Here is a 19,349-nt window from a genome sequence, read left to right on the forward strand (position 1 = left end):
GATGTTCGCGTGGTTTGTGTGTCTTCAGGAGTTGGATGAGTGTCTGGCAGATGTTTGTGTGGTTTGTGTGTCTTCGGGAGGTGGATGAGTGTCTGGCAGATGTTTGTGTGGTTTGTGTGCCTTCAAGAGGTGGATGGGTGTCTGGCAGATCTTCGTGTGGTTTGTGTGTCTTCGGGAGGTGCATGAGTGTCTGGCAGATGTTTGCGTGGTTTGTGTGTTTTTAGGAGGTGGATGAGTGTCTGGCAGATGTTTGTGTGTCTTCGGGAGGTGGATGAGTGTCTGGCAGATGTTCGTGTGGTTTGTGTGTCTTTAGGAGGTGGATGAGTGTCTGGCAGATGTTTGTGTGTCTTTGGGAGGTGGATGAGTGTCTGGCAGATGTTCTTGTGTCTTCGGGAGGTGGATAAGTGTCTGGCAGATGTTTGTGTGTCTTCGGGAGAAAATGAGTGTCTGGCAGATGTTTGTGTGGTTTGTGTGTCTTCGGGAGGTGGATGAGTGTCTGGCTGATGTGTGTCTTCAGGAGGTGGATGAGTGTCTGGCAGATGTTTGTGTGTCTTCGGGAGTTGGATGAGTGTCTGGCAGATGTTCGTGTGGTTTGTGTGTCTTCAGGAGGTGGTTTAGTGTCTGGCAGATGTTCGTGTGGTTTGTGTGTCTTCGGGAGGTGGATGAGTGTCTGGCAGATGTTCGTGTGTCTTCGGGAGGTGGATGAGTGTCTGGCAGATGTTTGTGTTATTTGTGTGTCTTCGGGAGGTGGATGAGTGTCTGGCAGATGTTTGTGTTGTTTGTGTGTCTTCGGGAGGTGGATGAGTGTCTGGCAGATGTTTGTGTGTCTTCGGGAGGTGGATGAGTGTCTGGCAGATGTTCGTGTGTCTTCGGGAGGTGGATAAGTGTCTGGCAGATGTTTGTGTGACTTCGGGAGGTGGATGAGTGTCTGGCAGATGTTTGTGTTGTTTGTGTGTCTTCGGGAGGTGGATGAGTGTCTAGCAGATGTTCGTGTGGTTTTTGTGTCTTTAGGACGTGGATGAGTGTCTGGCAGATGTTCGTGTGGTTTGTGTGTCTTAAGGAGGTGGATGAGTGTCTGGCAGATGTTTGTGTGTCTTCGGGAGGTGGATGAGTGTCTGGCAGATGTTCGTGTGGTTTGTGTGTCTTCGGGAGGTGGATGAGTGTCTGGCAGATGTTCGTGTGGTTTGTGTCTTCAGGAGGTGGATGAGTGTCTGGCAGATGTTCGTGTGGTTTGTGTGTCTTTGGGAGGTGGATGAGTGTCTGGCAGATGTTCGTGTGTCTTCGTGTGTCTTCGGGAGGTGGATGAGTGTCTGGCAGATGTTCGTGTGTCTTCGGGAGGTGGATGAGTGTCTGGCAGATGTTCGTGTGTCTTCGGGAGGTGGATGAGTGTCTGGCAGATGTTTGTGTGTCTTCGGGAGGTGGATGAGTGTCTGGCAGATGTTTGTGTGTCTTCGGGAGGTGGATGAGTGTCTGGCAGATGTTCGTGTGGTTTGTGTTTCTTCGGGAGGTGGATGAGTGTCTGGCAGATGTTCGTGTGTCTTCGGGAGGTGGATGAGTGTCTGGCAGATGTTCGTGTTTTTTGTGTGTCTTCGGGAGGTGGATGAGTGTCTGGCAGATGTTTGTGTTGTTTGTGTGTCTTCAGGAGGTGGATGAGTGTCTGGCAGATGTTTGTGTGTCTTTGGGAGGTGGATGAGTGTCTGGCAGATGTTTATGTGTCTTCGGGAGGTGGATGAGTGTCCGGCAGATGTTCGTGTGGTTTGTGTGTCTTCGGGAGGTGGATGAGTGTCTGGCAGATGTTCGTGTGTCTTCGGGAGGTGGATGAGTGTCTGGCAGATGTTCGTGTTTTTTGTGTGTCTTCGGGAGGTGGATGAGTGTCTGGCAGATGTTTGTGTTGTTTGTGTGTCTTCGGGAGGTGGATGAGTGTCTGGCAGATGTTTGTGTGTCTTCGGGGAGGTGGATGAGTGTCTGGCAGATGTTTGTGTTGTTTGTGTGTCTTCGGGAGGTGGATGAGTGTCTGGCAGATGTTCCTGTGGTTTGTGTCTTCGGGAGGTGGACAAGTGTCTGGCAGATGTTTGTGTGTCTTCAGGAGGTGGATGAGTGTCTGGCAGATGTTTGTTTGTCTTCGGGAGGTGGATAAGTGTCTGGCAGATGTTTGTGTGTCTTCGGGAGGTAGATGAGTGTCTGGCAGATGTTCGTGTGGTTTGTGTGTCTTCAGAAGGTGGATTAGTGTCTGGCAGATGTTCGTGTGGTTTATGTGTCTTCGGGAGGTGGATGAGTGTCTGGCAGATGTTCGTGTGTCTTCGGGAGGTGGATGAGTGTCTGGCAGATGTTCGTGTTATTTGTGTGTCTTCGGGAGGTGGATGAGTGTCTGGCAGATGTTCGTGTGTCTTCGGGAGGTGGATGAGTGTCTGGCAGATGTTTGTGTGTCTTCGGGAGGTGGATGAGTGTCTGGCAGATGTTTGTGTGTCTTCGGGAGGTGGATGAGTGTCTGGCAGATGTTCGTGTGGTTTGTGTGTCTTCGGGAGGTGGATAAGTGTCTGGCAGATGTTTGTGTGTCTTCGGGAGGTGGATGAGTGTCTGGCAGATGTTCGTGTTTCTTCAGGAGGTGGATAAGTGTCTGGCAGATGTTTGTGTGTCTTCGGGAGGTGGATGAGTGTCTGGCAGATGTTCGTGTGGTTTTTGTGTCTTCAGGAGGTGGATGAGTGTCTGGCAGATGTTCATTTGGTTTGTGTGTCTTCGAGAGGTGGATGAGTGTCTGGCAGATGTTCGTGTGTCTTCGGGAGGTGGATGAGTGTCTGGCAGATGTTCGTGTGGTTTATGTGTCTTCGGGAGGTGGATAAGTGTCTGGCAAATGTTTGTGTGTCTTCGGGAGGTGGATGAGTATTTGGCAGATGTTCGTGTGTCTTCGGGAGGTGGATGAGTGTCTGGCAGATGTTCGTGTGGTTTGTGTGTCTTCGGGAGGTGGATGAGTGTCTAGCAGATGTTCGTGTGGTTTGTGTGTCTTCAGGAGGTGGATGAGTGTCTGGCAGATGTTCGTGTGTCTTCGGGAGGTGGATGAGTGTCTGGCAGATGTTTGTGTTTCTTCAGGAGGTGGATAAGTGTCTGGCAGATGTTCGTGTGGTTTGTGTGTCTTCGGGAGGTGGATGAGTGTCTGGCAGATGTTTGTGTGGTTTTTGTATCTTCGGGAGGTGGATGAGTGTCTGGCAGATGTTTGTGTGGTTTGTGTGTCTTCGGGAGGTGGATGAGTGTCTGGCAGATGTTCCTGTGGTTTGTGTCTTCGGGAGGTGGACAAGTGTCTGGCAGATGTTTGTGTGTCTTCAGGAGGTGGATGAGTGTCTGGCAGATTTTTGTTTGTCTTCGGGAGGTGGATGAGTGTCTGGCAGATGTTTGTGTTGTTTGTGTGTCTTCGGGAGGTGGATGAGTGTCTGGCAGATGTTTGTGTGTCTTCGGGGAGGTGGATGAGTGTCTGGCAGATGTTTGTGTTGTTTGTGTGTCTTCGGGAGGTGGATGAGTGTCTGGCAGATGTTCCTGTGGTTTGTGTCTTCGGGAGGTGGACAAGTGTCTGGCAGATGTTTGTGTGTCTTCAGGAGGTGGATGAGTGTCTGGCAGATGTTTGTTTGTCTTCGGGAGGTGGATAAGTGTCTGGCAGATGTTTGTGTGTCTTCGGGAGGTAGATGAGTGTCTGGCAGATGTTCGTGTGGTTTGTGTGTCTTCAGAAGGTGGATTAGTGTCTGGCAGATGTTCGTGTGGTTTATGTGTCTTCGGGAGGTGGATGAGTGTCTGGCAGATGTTCGTGTGTCTTCGGAGGTGGATGAGTGTCTGGCAGATGTTTCGTGTTATTTGTGTGTCTTCGGGAGGTGGATGAGTGTCTGGCAGATGTTCGTGTGTCTTCGGGAGGTGGATGAGTGTCTGGCAGATGTTTGTGTGTCTTCGGGAGGTGGATGAGTGTCTGGCAGATGTTTGTGTGTCTTCGGGAGGTGGATGAGTGTCTGGCAGATGTTCGTGTGGTTTGTGTGTCTTCGGGAGGTGGATAAGTGTCTGGCAGATGTTTGTGTGTCTTGGGAGGTGGATGAGTGTCTGGCAGATGTTCGTGTTTCTTCAGGAGGTGGATAAGTGTCTGGCAGATGTTTGTGTGTCTTCGGGAGGTGGATGAGTGTCTGGCAGATGTTCGTGTGGTTTTTGTGTCTTCAGGAGGTGGATGAGTGTCTGGCAGATGTTCATGTGGTTTGTGTGTCTTCGAGAGGTGGATGAGTGTCTGGCAGATGTTCGTGTGTCTTCGGGAGGTGGATGAGTGTCTGGCAGATGTTCGTGTGGTTTGTGTGTCTTCGGGAGGTGGATAAGTGTCTGGCAAATGTTTGTGTGTCTTCGGGAGGTGGATGAGTATTTGGCAGATGTTCGTGTGTCTTCGGGAGGTGGATGAGTGTCTGGCAGATGTTCGTGTGGTTTGTGTGTCTTCGGGAGGTGGATAAGTGTCTGGCAGATGTTCGTGTGGTTTTTGTGTCTTCAGGAGGTGGATGAGTGTCTGGCAGATGTTCATTTGGTTTGTGTGTCTTCGAGAGGTGGATGAGTGTCTGGCAGATGTTCGTGTGTCTTCGGGAGGTGGATGAGTGTCTGGCAGATGTTCGTGTGGTTTATGTGTCTTCGGGAGGTGGATAAGTGTCTGGCAAATGTTTGTGTGTCTTCGGGAGGTGGATGAGTATTTGGCAGATGTTCGTGTGTCTTCGGGAGGTGGATGAGTGTCTGGCAGATGTTCGTGTGGTTTGTGTGTCTTCGGGAGGTGGATGAGTGTCTAGCAGATGTTCGTGTGGTTTGTGTGTCTTCAGGAGGTGGATGAGTGTCTGGCAGATGTTCGTGTGTCTTCGGGAGGTGGATGAGTGTCTGGCAGATGTTTGTGTTTCTTCAGAGGTGGATAAGTGTCTGGCAGATGTTCGTGTGGTTTGTGTGTCTTCGGGAGGTGGATGAGTGTCTGGCAGATGTTTGTGTGGTTTTTGTATCTTCGGGAGGTGGATGAGTGTCTGGCAGATGTTTGTGTGGTTTGTGTGTCTTCGTGAGGTGGATGAGTGTCTGGCAGATGTTTGTGTGGTTTGTGTGTCTTCGGGAGGTGGATGAGTGTCTGGCAGATGTTTGTGTGGTTTGTGTGTCTTCGGGAGGTGGATGAGTGTCTGGCAGAAGTTTGTGTGTCTTTGGGAGGTGGATGAGTGTCTGGCAGATGTTTGTGTGTCTTCGGGAGGTGGATGAGTGTCTGGCAGATGTTTGTGTGTCTTCGGGAGGTGGATGAGTGTCTGGCAGATGTTCGTGTGTCTTCGGGAGGTGGATAAGTGTCTGGCAGATGTTTGTGTGACTTCGGGAGGTGGATGAGTGTCTGGCAGATGTTTGTGTTGTTTGTGTGTCTTCGGGAGGTGGATGAGTGTCTAGCAGATGTTCGTGTGGTTTGTGTGTCTTCGGGAGGTGGATGAGTGTCTGGCAGATGTTCATGTGGTTTGTGTGTCTTCGAGAGGTGGATGAGTGTCTGGCAGATGTTTGTGTGTCTTCGGGAGGTTGATGAGTGTCTGGCAGATGTTCGCGTGGTTTGTGTGTCTTCGGGAGGTGGATGAGTGTCTGGCAGATGTTCGTGTGGTTTGTGTGTCTTTAGGACGTGGATGAGTGTCTGGCAGATGTTCGTGTGGTTTGTGTGTCTTAAGGAGGTGGATGAGTGTCTGGCAGATGTTTGTGTGTCTTCGGGAGGTGGATGAGTGTCTGGCAGATGTTCGTGTGGTTTGTGTGTCTTCGGGAGGTGGATGAGTGTCTGGCAGATGTTCGTGTGGTTTGTGTCTTCAGGAGGTGGATGAGTGTCTGGCAGATGTTCGTGTGGTTTGTGTGTCTTTAGGACGTGGATGAGTGTCTGGCAGATGTTCGTGTGGTTTGTGTGTCTTTGGGAGGTGGATGAGTGTCTGGCAGATGTTCGTGTGTCTTCGGGAGGTGGATGAGTGTCTGGCAGATGTTTGTGTGTCTTCGGGAGGTGGATGAGTGTCTGGCAGATGTTTGTCTGTCTTCGGGAGGTGGATGAGTGTCTGGCAGATGTTTGTGTGTCTTCGGGAGGTGGATGAGTGTCTGGCAGATGTTCGTGTGGTTTGTGTTTCTTCGGGAGGTGGATGAGTGTCTGGCAGATGTTCGTGTGTCTTCGGGAGGTGGATGAGTGTCTGGCAGATGTTCGGTGTTTTTGTGTGTCTTCGGGAGGTGGATGAGTGTCTGGCAGATGTTTGTGTTGTTTGTGTGTCTTCAGGAGGTGGATGAGTGTCTGGCAGATGTTTGTGTGTCTTCGGGAGGTGGATGAGTGTCTGGCAGATGTTTATGTGTCTTCGGAGGTGGATGAGTGTCCGGCAGATGTTCGTGTGGTTTGTGTGTCTTCGGAGGTGGATGAGTGTCTGGCAGATGTTCGTGTGTCTTCGGGAGGTGGATGAGTGTCTGGCAGATGTTCGTGTTTTTTGTGTGTCTTCGGAGGTGGATGAGTGTCTGGCAGATGTTTGTGTTGTTTGTGTGTCTTCGGAGGTGGATGAGTGTCTGGCAGATGTTTGTGTGTCTTCGGGAGGTGGATGAGTGTCTGGCAGATGTTTGTGTTGTTTGTGTGTCTTCGGAGGTGGATGAGTGTCTGGCAGATGTTCCTGTGGTTTGTGTCTTCGGAGGTGGACAAGTGTCTGGCAGATGTTTGTGTGTCTTCAGGAGGTGGATGAGTGTCTGGCAGATGTTTGTTTGTCTTCGGGAGGTGGATAAGTGTCTGGCAGATGTTTGTGTGTCTTCGGGAGGTAGATGAGTGTCTGGCAGATGTTCGTGTGGTTTGTGTGTCTTCAGAAGGTGGATTAGTGTCTGGCAGATGTTCCTGTGGTTTATGTGTCTTCGGGAGGTGGATGAGTGTCTGGCAGATGTTCGTGTGTCTTCGGGAGGTGGATGAGTGTCTGGCAGATGTTCGTGTTATTTGTGTGTCTTCGGGAGGTGGATGAGTGTCTGGCAGATGTTCGTGTGTCTTCGGGAGGTGGATGAGCGTCTGGCAGATGTTTCTGTGTCTTCGGGAGGTGGATGAGTGTCTGGCAGATGTTTGTGTGTCTTCGGGAGGTGGATGAGTGTCTGGCAGATGTTCGTGTGGTTTGTGTGTCTTCGGGAGGTGGATAAGTGTCTGGCAGATGTTCGTGTGTCTTCGGGAGGTGGATGAGTGTCTGGCAGATGTTCGTGTTTTTTGTGTGTCTTCGGGAGGTGGATGAGTGTCTGGCAGATGTTTGTGTTGTTTGTGTGTCTTCAGGAGGTGGATGAGTGTCTGGCATGTTTGTGTGTCTTCGGGAGGTGGATGAGTGTCTGGCAGATGTTTGTGTGTCTTCGGGAGGTGGATGAGTGTCCGGCAGATGTTCGTGTGGTTTGTGTGTCTTCGGGAGGTGGATGAGTGTCTGGCAGATGTTCGTGTGTCTTCGGGAGGTGGATGAGTGTCTGGCAGATGTTCGTGTTTTTTGTGTGTCTTCGGGAGTGGATGAGTGTCTGGCAGATGTTTGTGTTGTTTGTGTGTCTTCAGGAGGTGGATGAGTGTCTGGGAGATGTTTGTGTGTCTTCGGGAGGTGGATGAGTGTCCGGCAGATGTTCGTGTGGTTTGTGTGTCTTCGGGAGGTAGATGAGTGTCTGGCAGATGTTCGTGTGGTTTGTGTGTCTTCAGGAGGTGGATTAGTGTCTGGCAGATGTTCGTGTGGTTTATGTGTCTTCGGGAGGTGGATGAGTGTTTTGCAGATGTTCGTGTGTCTTCGGGAGGTGGATGAGTGTCTGGCAGATGTTCGTGTTATTTGTGTGTCTTCGGGAGGTGGATGAGTGTCTGGCAGATGTTCGTGTGTCTTCGGGAGGTGGATGAGTGTCTGGCAGATGTTTGTGTGTCTTCAGGAGGTGGATGAGTGTCTGGCAGATGTTTGTGTGTCTTCGGGAGGTGGATGAGTGTCTGGCAGATGTTCGTGTGGTTTGTGTGTCTTCGGGAGGTGGATAAGTGTCTGGCAGATGTTTGTGTGTCTTCGGGAGGTGGATGAGTGTCTGGCAGATGTTCGTGTTTCTTCAGGAGGTGGATAAGTGTCTGGCAGATGTTTGTGTGTCTTCGGGAGGTGGATGAGTGTCTGGCAGATGTTCGTGTGGTTTTTGTGTCTTCAGGAGGTGGATGAGTGTCTGGCAGATGTTCATGTGGTTTGTGTGTCTTCGAGAGGTGGATGAGTGTCTGGCAGATGTTCGTGTGTCTTCGGGAGGTGGATGAGTGTCTGGCAGATGTTCGTGTGGTTTGTGTGTCTTCGGGAGGTGGATAAGTGTCTGGCAAATGTTTGTGTGTCTTCGGGAGGTGGATGAGTATTTGGCAGATGTTCGTGTGTCTTCGGGAGGTGGATGAGTGTCTGGCAGATGTTCGTGTGGTTTGTGTGTCTTCGGGAGGTGGATAAGTGTCTGGCAGATGTTTGTGTGTCTTCGGGAGGTGGATGAGTGTTTGGCAGATGTTCGTGTTTCTTCAGGAGGTGGATAAGTGTCTGGCAGATGTTTGTGTGTCTTCGGGAGGTGGATGAGTGTCTGGCAGATGTTTGTGTGGTTTTTGTATCTTCGGGAGGTGGATGAGTGTCTGGCAGATGTTTGTGTGGTTTGTGTGTCTTCGAGAGGTGGATGAGTGTCTGGCAGATGTTTGTGTGGTTTGTGTGTCTTCGGGAGATGGATGAGTGTCTGGCAGATGTTTGTGTGGTTTGTGTGTCTTCGGGAGGTGGATGAGTGTCTGGCAGAAGTTTGTGTGTCTTTGGGAGGTGGATGAGTGTCTGGCAGATGTTCGTGTCTTTGGGAGGTGGATAAGTGTCTGGCAGATGTTTGTGTGTCTTCGGGAGGTGGATGAGTGTGTGGTTTGTGTGTCTTCGGGAGTTGGATGAGTGTCTGGCAGATGTTCGTGTGTCTTCGGGAGGTGGATAAGTGTCTGGCAGATGTTTGTGTGGTTTGTGTGTCTTCGGGACGTGGATAAGTGTCTGGCAGATGTTTGTGTGGTTTGTGTGTCTTCGGGAGGTGGATGAGTGTCTGGCAGATGTTTGCGTGTCTTCGGGAGGTGGATGAGTGTCTGGCAGATGTTTGTGTGGTTTGTGTGTCTTCGGGAGCTGGATGAGTGTCTGGCAGATGTTCGTGTGTCTTCGGGAGGTGGATGAGTGTCTGGCAGATGTTCGTGTGGTTTGTGTGTCTTCGGGAGGTGGATAAGTGTCTGACCAATCAGCATTGGCACTTCATTTCACTTGTTACTGCCCAGAATATTGTTGATGTTTTTTTTTTTTACCTTTTTGTAATTAATGTTTGTCATTAAACACAGTTTCCAGTACATGTTTTAAGTTGTTTCATTTTACTGCAAGAGTGCATTTTTCAATTCCACTTGCTTAAATTACTTTGTTGACATAAGAGCTGTAAAGATTTTTCTAACTCGATATACAGTGGGTACGTATTCAGAAAGTATTCAGACCCCCTTAAATTTTTCACTCTTTGTTATATTGCAGCCATTTGCTAAAATCATTTAAGTTCATTTTTTTCCTCATTATTGTACACACAGCACCCCATATTGACAGAAAAACACAGAGTTGTTGACATTTTTGCACATTTATTAAAAAAGAAAAACTGAAATATCACATGGTCCTAAGTATTCAGACCCTTTGTTCAGTATTTAGTAGAAGCACCCTTTTGATCTAATACAGCCATGAGTCTTTTTGGGAAAGATGCAACAAGATTTTCACATCTGGATTTGGGTATCCTTTGCCATTCCTCCTTGCAGATCCTCTCCAGTTCTGTCAGGTTGGATGGTAAACGTTGGTGGACAGCCATTTTCAGGCTGCAACCAGTCGTCCTGTCTCTGCAGCTGAAAAACACCCCCACAGCATGATGCTGCCACCACCATGCTTCACTGTTGAGACTGTATTGGACAAGTGATGAGCAGTGCCTGGTTTTCTCCACACATACCGCTTAGAATTAAGGCCAAAAAGTTCTATCTTGGACTCATCAGACCAGAGAATCTTATTTATCACCATCTTGGAGTCCTTCAGGTGTTTTTTAGCAAACTCCATGTGGGCTTTCATGTGTCTTGTACTGAGGAGAGGCTTCCGTCAGGCCACTCTGCCATAAAGCCCCGACTGGTGGATGGCTGCAGTGATGGTTGACTTACTACAACTTTCTCCCATCTCCCGACTGCATCTCTGGAGCTCAGCCACAGTGATCTTTGGGTTCTTCTTTACCTCTCTCACCAAGGCTCTTCTCCCCCGATAGCTCAGTTTGGCCAGACAGCCAGCTCTAGGAAGGGTTCTGGTCATCCCAAACGTCTTCCATTTAAGGATTATGGAGGCCACTGTGCTCTTAGGAACCTTAAGGGCAGCAGACATTTTTTTGTAACCTTGACCAGATCTGTGCCTTGCCACAATTCTGTCTCTGAGCTCTTCAGGCAGTTCCTTTGACCTCATGATTCTCATTTACTCTGACATGCACTGTGAGCTGTGAGGTCTTATATAGACAGGTGTGTGGCTTTCCTAATCAAGTCCAATTAGTATAATCAAACACAGCTGGACTCAATTGAAGGTGTAGAACCATCTCAAGGATGGTCAGAAGAAATGGACAGCACCTGAGTTAAATATATGAGTGTCACAACAAAGGGTCTGAATACTTAGGACCATGTGATATTTCAGTTTTTCTTTTTTTAATAAATGTCCAAAAATGTCAACAATTCTTTGTTTTTCTGTCAATATGGGGTGCTGTGTGTACAATAATGAGGAAAAAAAATGAACTTCAATGATTTTAGCAAATGGCTGCAATATAACAAAGAGTGAAAAATTTAAGGGGGTCTGAATCCTTCCGTACCCACTGTATATAGGGCAATTCTGTGTTAAGTCAGTTATTGCTTTTGCTCAGCCGATCACGTGCGTGGACTCCGACAGGAATGGTACTTGACAAATAATATCAAGTAAAATAATTTTTATTTGCACAGCACTCAATACTTATTATTTTAAAGCAGCTTTATAGAAGTTATTACATTTGATAATACACAACATACATGTAGGATGCATATTTCCTACAGTCAAAAATTATAATTTAACCAAATGTGACACTTAAATGCTTTTATCTGAGGCCACATACAAATAGGAAATCATTAATTGTTTTGTTTAATTTTTCTCCCCAATTCCCAATGTGCTGTAAGACCACATGGTGGCGTAGTGACTCGCCTCAATCCGGGTGGTGGAGGATGAATCTCAGTTGCCTCCGCCTCTGAGACCATCAATCCGCGCATCTTATCATGTGACTTGTTGAGCGCGTTACCATGGAGACGTAGTGTGTGTGGAGGCTTCACGCTATTCTCCGCAGCATCCACGCACAACTCACCACACGCCCCACCGAGAGCGAGAACCACATTATAGTGACCACGAGGAGGTTACCCCATGTGACTCTACCCTCCCTAGCAACCGGCCAATTTGGTTGCTAAGGAGACCTGACTGGAGTCACTCAGCACACCCTGGATTCAAAATCACGACTCCAGGTGTGATAGACAGCGTCAGTACTCGCTTAGATACACAGATCCCATGAAATCGTTATTTGTTGCTGTTTTGGTTAAGATTCTGTCAGGTGATCTAATGATGTGATATTAACCCTTTAAGCTCTGAAGGTGTTTTTAAAGATTCCCTGTTTCAGTGGCATACCCAAAATTAAAGGCTTATAAAAAAAATGAGGGTCAACAGGTTTGTATTATTTTAAAGAATTTTTTAATGATACAGATTATGATAAATTCTGAGACTCTCAAAAAAAAAAAAAAAACTTTTCTGATTTGACATTATACAGGTGAAACTCGAAAAATTAGAATATTGTGCAAAAGTTCATTAATTTCAGTAATTCAACTTAAAAGGTGAAACTAATATATTATATAGACTCATTACAAGCAAAGTAAGATATTTCAAGCCTTTATTTGATATAATTTTGATGATTATGGCTTACAGCTTATGAAAACCCCAAATTCAGAATCTCAGAAAATTAGAATATTACATGAAATCAATAAAAAAAAGGATTTTAAATACAGAAATGTCGGCCCTCTGAAAAGTATAATCATGCATATGTACTCAGTACTTGGTTTGGGCCCCTTTTGCATTAATTACTGCCTCAATGCGGCGTGGCATGGATGCTATCAGCCTGTGGCACTGCTGAGGTGTTATGGAAGACCAAGATGCTTCAATAGCGGCCTTCAGCTCTTCTGCATTGTTTGGTCTCATGTCTCTCATCTTTCTCTTGGCAATGCCCCATGGATTCTCTATGGGGTTCAGGTCAGGCGAGTTTGCTGGCCAATCAAGCACAGTAATACCATGGTCATTGAACCAGGTTTTGGTACTTTTGGCAGTGTGGGCAGGTGCCAAGTCCTGCTGGAAAATGAAGTCAGCATCTCCATAAAGCTTGTCTGCTGAAGGAAGCATGAAGTGCTCTAAAATGTCCCGGTAGGCGGCTGCGTTGACTCTGGACTTAATAAAGCACAGTGGACCAACACCAGCCGATGACATGACTCCCCAAACCAACACAGACTGTGGAAACTTCACACTGGACTTCAAGCATCTTGGATTGTGTGCCTCTCCATTCTTCCTCCAGACTCTGGGACCTTGGTTTCCAAATGAGATGCAAAATTTGCTCTCATCAGAAAAGAGGACTTTGGACCACTGAGCAACAGACCAGTTCTTTTTTTCTTTAGCCCAGGTAAGACGTTTGACATTTGAAGCCCATGTCCAGGACCCGTCTGTGTGTGGTGGCTCTTGATGCAGTAACTCCAGCCTCAGTCCACTCCTTGTGAAGCTCCCCACACATTTGAATGGCCTTTTCCTGACAATCCTCTCCAGGCTACGGTCATCCCTGCTGCTTGTGCACCTTTTTCTTCCACACTTTTCCCTTCCACTTAACTTTCTATTAATGTGCTTTGATACAGCACTTTGAGAACATCCAACTTCTTTTGCAATTACCTTTTGAGGCTTTCCCTCCTTGTGGAGGGTGTCAATGATGGTTTTCTGCACAACTGTCAGGTCAGCAGTCTTCCCCATGATTGTGAATTCAACTGAACCAGACTGAGAGACCATTTAAAGGCTCAGGAACCCTTTGCAGATGTTTTGGATTAATTAGCTGATTAGAGTGTGACACTTTGAGCTACAATACTGAACCTTTTCACAATATTCTAATTTTCTGAGATTCTGAATTTGGGGTTTTCATAAGCTGTAAGCCATAATCATCAAAATTATATCAAATAAAGGCTTGAAATATCTTACTTTGCTTGTAATGAGTCTATATAATATATTAGTTTCACCTTTTAAGTTGAATTACTGAAATTAATGAACTTTTGCACGATATTCTAATTTTTCGAGTTTCACCTGTATTCCACAGGTTGTAAAAAACTGCTCTGAAAAACTGCTTTTGTTTTGTTCCCCATCATGTCACCTGTAAGCAATCCAAAGTTATAGCTAGAATTAAAGTAAAAATAATTGATCATAGTGTTCAAAAGCCTCACCAAACAAATAAAAGATAATAATTGTACATAAGAACTAATTACACATGCAAACACAACAATGACTAAAGGTTTGCGTAGCATGCAGACATGATTTTAGTCATGAGATTTCACAGAATGAGTTTCATTCTGTGTCATTTGAGTCATCATTGAGTCTGTGTCATGTGCTTGGCGCCATCTCCTGGTGGCCATATGCAATTACAGCCATTGATCACATGACTCTGCCTAGATATGGAGGATTATCACCAATGGCTGGAGCAATCTGAACCCAATCCGATTGTTTTAGTATTCCATGATCAGTTAATTATTAAAGGAAAAGGCAGGAAAATGATCTTTGAATTAAAATGTAGGTCAGTGGCTTCAGTGCTCTTAAAAGCAAATCTTTTTGACTACAGATTATTGGAACATCAAAGTTACAAGATCAGATGTATTTTTACGTCATAATAAATAATATTAAAGGATATTTTTTGCATTGAATAATTCTCTAATCCAACACAATTTGAAAACTCAAATTCAGAAGTAATTTTTATGTCTGCAGGTGTTCACAGATATTTTAATTGCATTTCAAGACTTAGTGTTTTGTTGAACCTCTAGATGTCAACAGAGTTTTAACAGTAGTATTTTTATTTCTCATGAGCTGTTCTGCACCACTGAACTTTCCTTTTTAATAAAGATTCACTGCCGATTTTATAGGATATTCAGTCTCAGACCGGTACAGAATCTGAATACAGCCGAGCAGCGTTCAGCTGTCACAGCTGAGCGATGAAATTCACTGTTTCACACATCCAATCAGGTTAAAGACCATTGCCAATCTGAAATAAAACTGATGTGTGTGTGTGTGTGTAGAACTAAACATTGCAACAAGAAACAATCTTTGTGTTGAAATATTTGAACAAAAGAAACTAGAATCATTTAAGTGTCAATTCAATATTTTATTGGTTCCATACATTAATTTAATCAAGGGCAGAAATTAAGAATAAACAAAAGTTATCCAACAGGGACATCTACAAGGTCAACATTGTGTTTCAATTACAAGTGCAGACCTTCAATTTATTCAGATTAACTCAGGAAAATAAAATCAAACAATACAAAAATGGTTAACAGACTTCAGCAGTATTGTGTGGAAAAACATGAGTAGTTGTTCAGTTTGTGTCCCTTCACAAAATAAAACCAAGAGACAGACAAAAGCAGATGTCAATCCATTTAAAGAATTTGTTGAATAAGAAATGGAGTAAACCCATAAAAACACATTTAAAACAGTCAAGCGACAACCATGGAGACTGTGCCCTTGATTTTAATCAATCAGATTTACACAAATTAAAAAAATAATTATTATAATTGAGAGGGGTAAAGACGAGGTTCATGTTTTTTGTTGTTTTTACACATTAGATCAGAATGGCTTTATGTAATTCTACAGAGGAATACATCTCAATACAGTTATACAGAACTCTGCTACTACCTTAAATATACAAGCACAGTACACACAAATCAATCAGAAGCCCACACTAAATGACTCTCTTTAAAAAATAATACAAACCAATACAATTTGAGGGTTGAAATCTTTAAGGACCATGACGGTCCAGTTACTCCTTGGTTTGCAGCTTTCAACATCAGTAAAATCTAATAAAAACATTCGAGGGAAATAGAGGCTGGTATAAAACACGGTTAAAATTCTTCAAAATGCGTTTGAGTGTAAACGCTGCATGTGAACTCTTCCAGGACATTAAACAGCATGTGATATTATTTTCATGACGATGCACATTTTCCCCCACATTCACATTAACGTAATGCATCTGAGGGGATTCTCACGAAACCAGTCAGAACTATTTCCTGGTCTTATTTCAGCAAAATAGCTCACAAAACCAATTATTTTTTGCATCTTCCTAACTATTTTTAGGGCCTTTATGATTTTTTACATTGTGACATTTTCATTATGTTTCAGTTTTGCACATTTTGACCCCCAATTCTCATTACCACATGAAAAAAAAGATGATCGTTGTGAAATTCTCATTACAGTCATGTGAAAAAAAGTTGAATCAGAAATTCTCATTACTGCAACTTAAAAAAAAAATATATCATCATGATATTCTCATTACCGTAATGCACAAAAAAGATGATCATAGTTAAATTGTAATTACTGTAATGTGAAAATATGATCATTGTGAAATTCTCATTACCGTAATGAAAAATAGATGATCGTTGTGAAATTCTCATTACAGTCATGTGAAAAAAAGTTGAATCAGAAATTCTCATTACTGCAACTTAAAAAAAAAATATATCATCATGATATTCTCATTACCGTAATGCACAAAAAAGATGATCATAGTTAAATTGTAATTACTGTAATGTGAAAATATGATCATTGTGAAATTCTCATTACCGTAATGAAAAATAGATGATCGTTGTGTAAATCTCTGTATCCTAATGTGAAAAAGATGTTCGTTATGAAATTCTCAATACATCCATCCATCCATCCATCGTCAACCGCTTATCCTGTGTACAGGGTCGCGGGGGGCTGGAGCCTATCCCAGCTAATATTGGGCGAAAGGCGGGGGACACCCTGGACAGGTCGCCAGTCCATCGCAGATTCTCAATACAATAACATGAAAAGATGTAAACATATTTTATGTTTACAAATCTATATTTACAAATCATATTAGGACTTACTTGATACTGACTAATTTTTGCTGATAGAGTATGACAGCATCTTCTGTACTGTAATACATAAAGACTATTGCAGTAATGACAATCATCACTGAAAACAACAGGAATAATAAAGAAAAACATCCAGACATGTTACCGTACTGAGAATTGGGGGGGTTAAATAGGTGTCCTGAAAACAATGTCACAATGCAAATATACACAAAATATATTCAAAAACAATTTCTTTTTTTGATTTGGGGTAAAATATGACCAGGACAATTTCTTGAGAATCACCCCAGGGCGTTTGACTTTTGAGTTTGCAGTACTTATTCTATATGGTGATTCTCAGTCATTTTGAACTGTTTTGATTGTGGGGTGAAATATGAGCCGGAAAGGTTTATGAGATTTACTCTTCATCAGTCCTGTGTGTGAGTGTGTGTGTGCGTTGATTAAGTGGTTTGTGTTGTGGCGCTCATCTCTGGTCCTCTCTGGTGTCGGTTTCCTCTGACACAGGAAGTCCAGCGCTGGGCGCCATCCTGCAGGTAGATGAATGAATCGACCTTTGACTGCATGGCTGCAATCTCTTCCTGTTTGATACCCAATGCTCCCATTGGCTGTCCTCAGCCTCGCCCTGAGTCTCACTGAGACGCTTGTGAAGTGGGGTTGTCGTTCTTGCCCTCTTGACTAGATGGTGGTTTGTTGTTCCAGGGGCTGTTGGCGCCAAGCGCAGGCGAGTTGTTAAAGCTGTCCTCGTCATCGATGCCATTGGCGGCGTCAAACTGCGTGTTCTCCAGTCGTGTTATCAAACGCTCGTCCTCGTCACCAAACTCCCCCCCCATCAGAGTGGGCTCTCCCACCACCATCACATCCTACACAGAGGGAAGAGCACAAGAGTAACCATCAGCACTCTGAAGGGGAAGGCCAGGTGCAAAATACTCCCTCTTTAAAATCAACCACTTTTATTATACTTTCAGGGTGCTTTATCACTTTAAATCTGGACAGCCTCAGTCCCCATCAAATTGTATTATATAGAAAAAACTAGGGGTGTGCACTTATAGAGATTTCCTGATTCAATTCCAATTCACAAGCTCGCTTATGATTTTGTTTCAGTATCAATTCATGTGGGTATATTTCAGTTATAATGTCCATTTCACATGCATATGGAAAGAATTCTCTCAGCTAATGTAGTTAATTTTACATGAGATTTACTAGCTATGAAGCTACTCGATCACTGCTGAACGTCATCATCACTATACTACTCAATCACTGCTGAACTACATCATCACTATACTACTCAATCACTGCTGAACTACATCATCACTATACTACTCAATCATCACTATACTACTCAATCACTGCTGAACTTCATCATCACTATACTACTCAATCACTGCTGAACTTCATCACTATACTACTCAATCACTGCTGAACTACATCATCACTATACTACTCAATCACTGCTGAACTTCATCATCACTATACTACTCAATCACTGCTGAACTTCATCATCACTATACTACTCAATCACTGCTGAACTTCATCATCACTATACTACTCAATCACTGCTGAACTTCATCATCACTATACTACTCAATCACTGCTGAACATCATCATCACTATACTACTCAATCACTGCTGAACTTCATCATCACTATACTACTCAATCACTGCTGAACTTCATCATCACTATACTACTCAATCACTGCTGAACTACATCATCACTATACTACTCAATCACTGCTGAACTTCATCATCACTATACTACTCAATCACTGCTGAACTTCATCATCACTATACTACTCAATCACTGCTGAACTTCATCATCACTATACTACTCAATCACTGCTGAACTTCATCATCACTATACTACTCAATCACTGCTGAACTTCATCATCACTATACTACTCAATCACTGCTGAACTTCATCATCACTATACTACTCAATCACTGCTGAACTTCATCACTATACTACTCAATCACTGCTGAACTTCATCATCACTATACTACTCAATCACTGCTGAACTTCATCATCACTATACTACTCAATCACTGCTGAACTTCATCATCACTATACTACTCAATCACTGCTGAACTTCATCATCACTATACTACTCAATCACTGCTGAACGTCATCATCACTATACTACTCAATCACTGCTGAACTTCATCATCACTATACTACTCAATCACTGCTGAACTTCATCATCACTATACTACTCAATCACTGCTGAACTATCATCATCACTATACTACTCAATCACTGCTGAACTTCATCATCACTATACTACTCAATCACTGCTGAACTTCATCATCACTATACTACTCAATCACTGCTGAACTTCATCATCACTATACTACTCAATCACTGCTGAACTTCATCATCACTATACTACTCAATCACTGCTGAACTTCTTCATCACTATACTACTCAATCACTGCTGAACTTCATCATCACTATACTACTCAATCACTGCTGAACTTCTTCATCACTATACTACTCAATCTCTGCTGAACTTCATCTTCACTATACTACTCAATCACTGCTGAACTTCATCATCATCACTATACTACTCAATCACTGCTGAACTTCATCATCATCACTATACTACTCAATCACTGCTGAACTACATCATCACTATACTACTCAATCACTGCTGAACTACATCATCACTATACTACTCAATCACTGCTGAACTACATCATCACTATACTACTCAATCACTGCTGAACTACATCATCACTATACTACTCAATCACTGCTGAACTACATCATCACTATACTACTCAATCACTGCTGAACTTCATCATCACTATACTACTCAATCACTGCTGAACTACATCATCACTATACTAAATCACTGCTGAACTTCATCACTATACTACTCAATCACTGCTGAACTTCATCATCACTATACTACTCAATCACTGCTGAACTTCATCATCACTATACCACTCAATAACTGCTAAACAAACATCATCACTATACCACTCAATCACTGCTGAACATAATCATTATACTACTCAATCACTGCTGAACTACATCATCACTATACTACTCAATCACTGCTGAACTACATCATCACTATACTACTCAATCACTGCTGAACTTCATCATCACTATACTACTCAATAACTGCTAAACAAACATCATCACTATACTACTCAATCACTGCTGAACATAATCATTATACTA

The 19,349-nt window shown here is 44.1% G+C and overlaps 1 protein-coding gene across 2 annotated transcripts in view; it reads right to left on the reverse strand.

Annotated features, from left to right (window-relative positions):
• Positions 1 to 14,430: 14,430 nt before the first annotated feature.
• The window catches only part of LOC127632546 (LIM domain-binding protein 1-like), a 57,737-nt gene continuing 52,818 nt past the window's right edge, over positions 14,431 to 19,349 (reverse strand). For both annotated transcript variants that reach the window (XM_052111174.1, XM_052111175.1), the window contains exon 11: positions 14,431 to 17,025. In XM_052111174.1, the coding sequence (XP_051967134.1) occupies positions 16,795 to 17,025 (231 nt within the window). In that variant the 3' untranslated portion in view covers positions 14,431 to 16,794. The remainder of the gene's footprint in view (positions 17,026 to 19,349) is intronic.

The sequence above is a fragment of the Xyrauchen texanus genome, chromosome 39 (genome assembly GCF_025860055.1).
Source record: "Xyrauchen texanus isolate HMW12.3.18 chromosome 39, RBS_HiC_50CHRs, whole genome shotgun sequence".
Classification (NCBI taxonomy): domain Eukaryota; kingdom Metazoa; phylum Chordata; class Actinopteri; order Cypriniformes; family Catostomidae; genus Xyrauchen; species Xyrauchen texanus.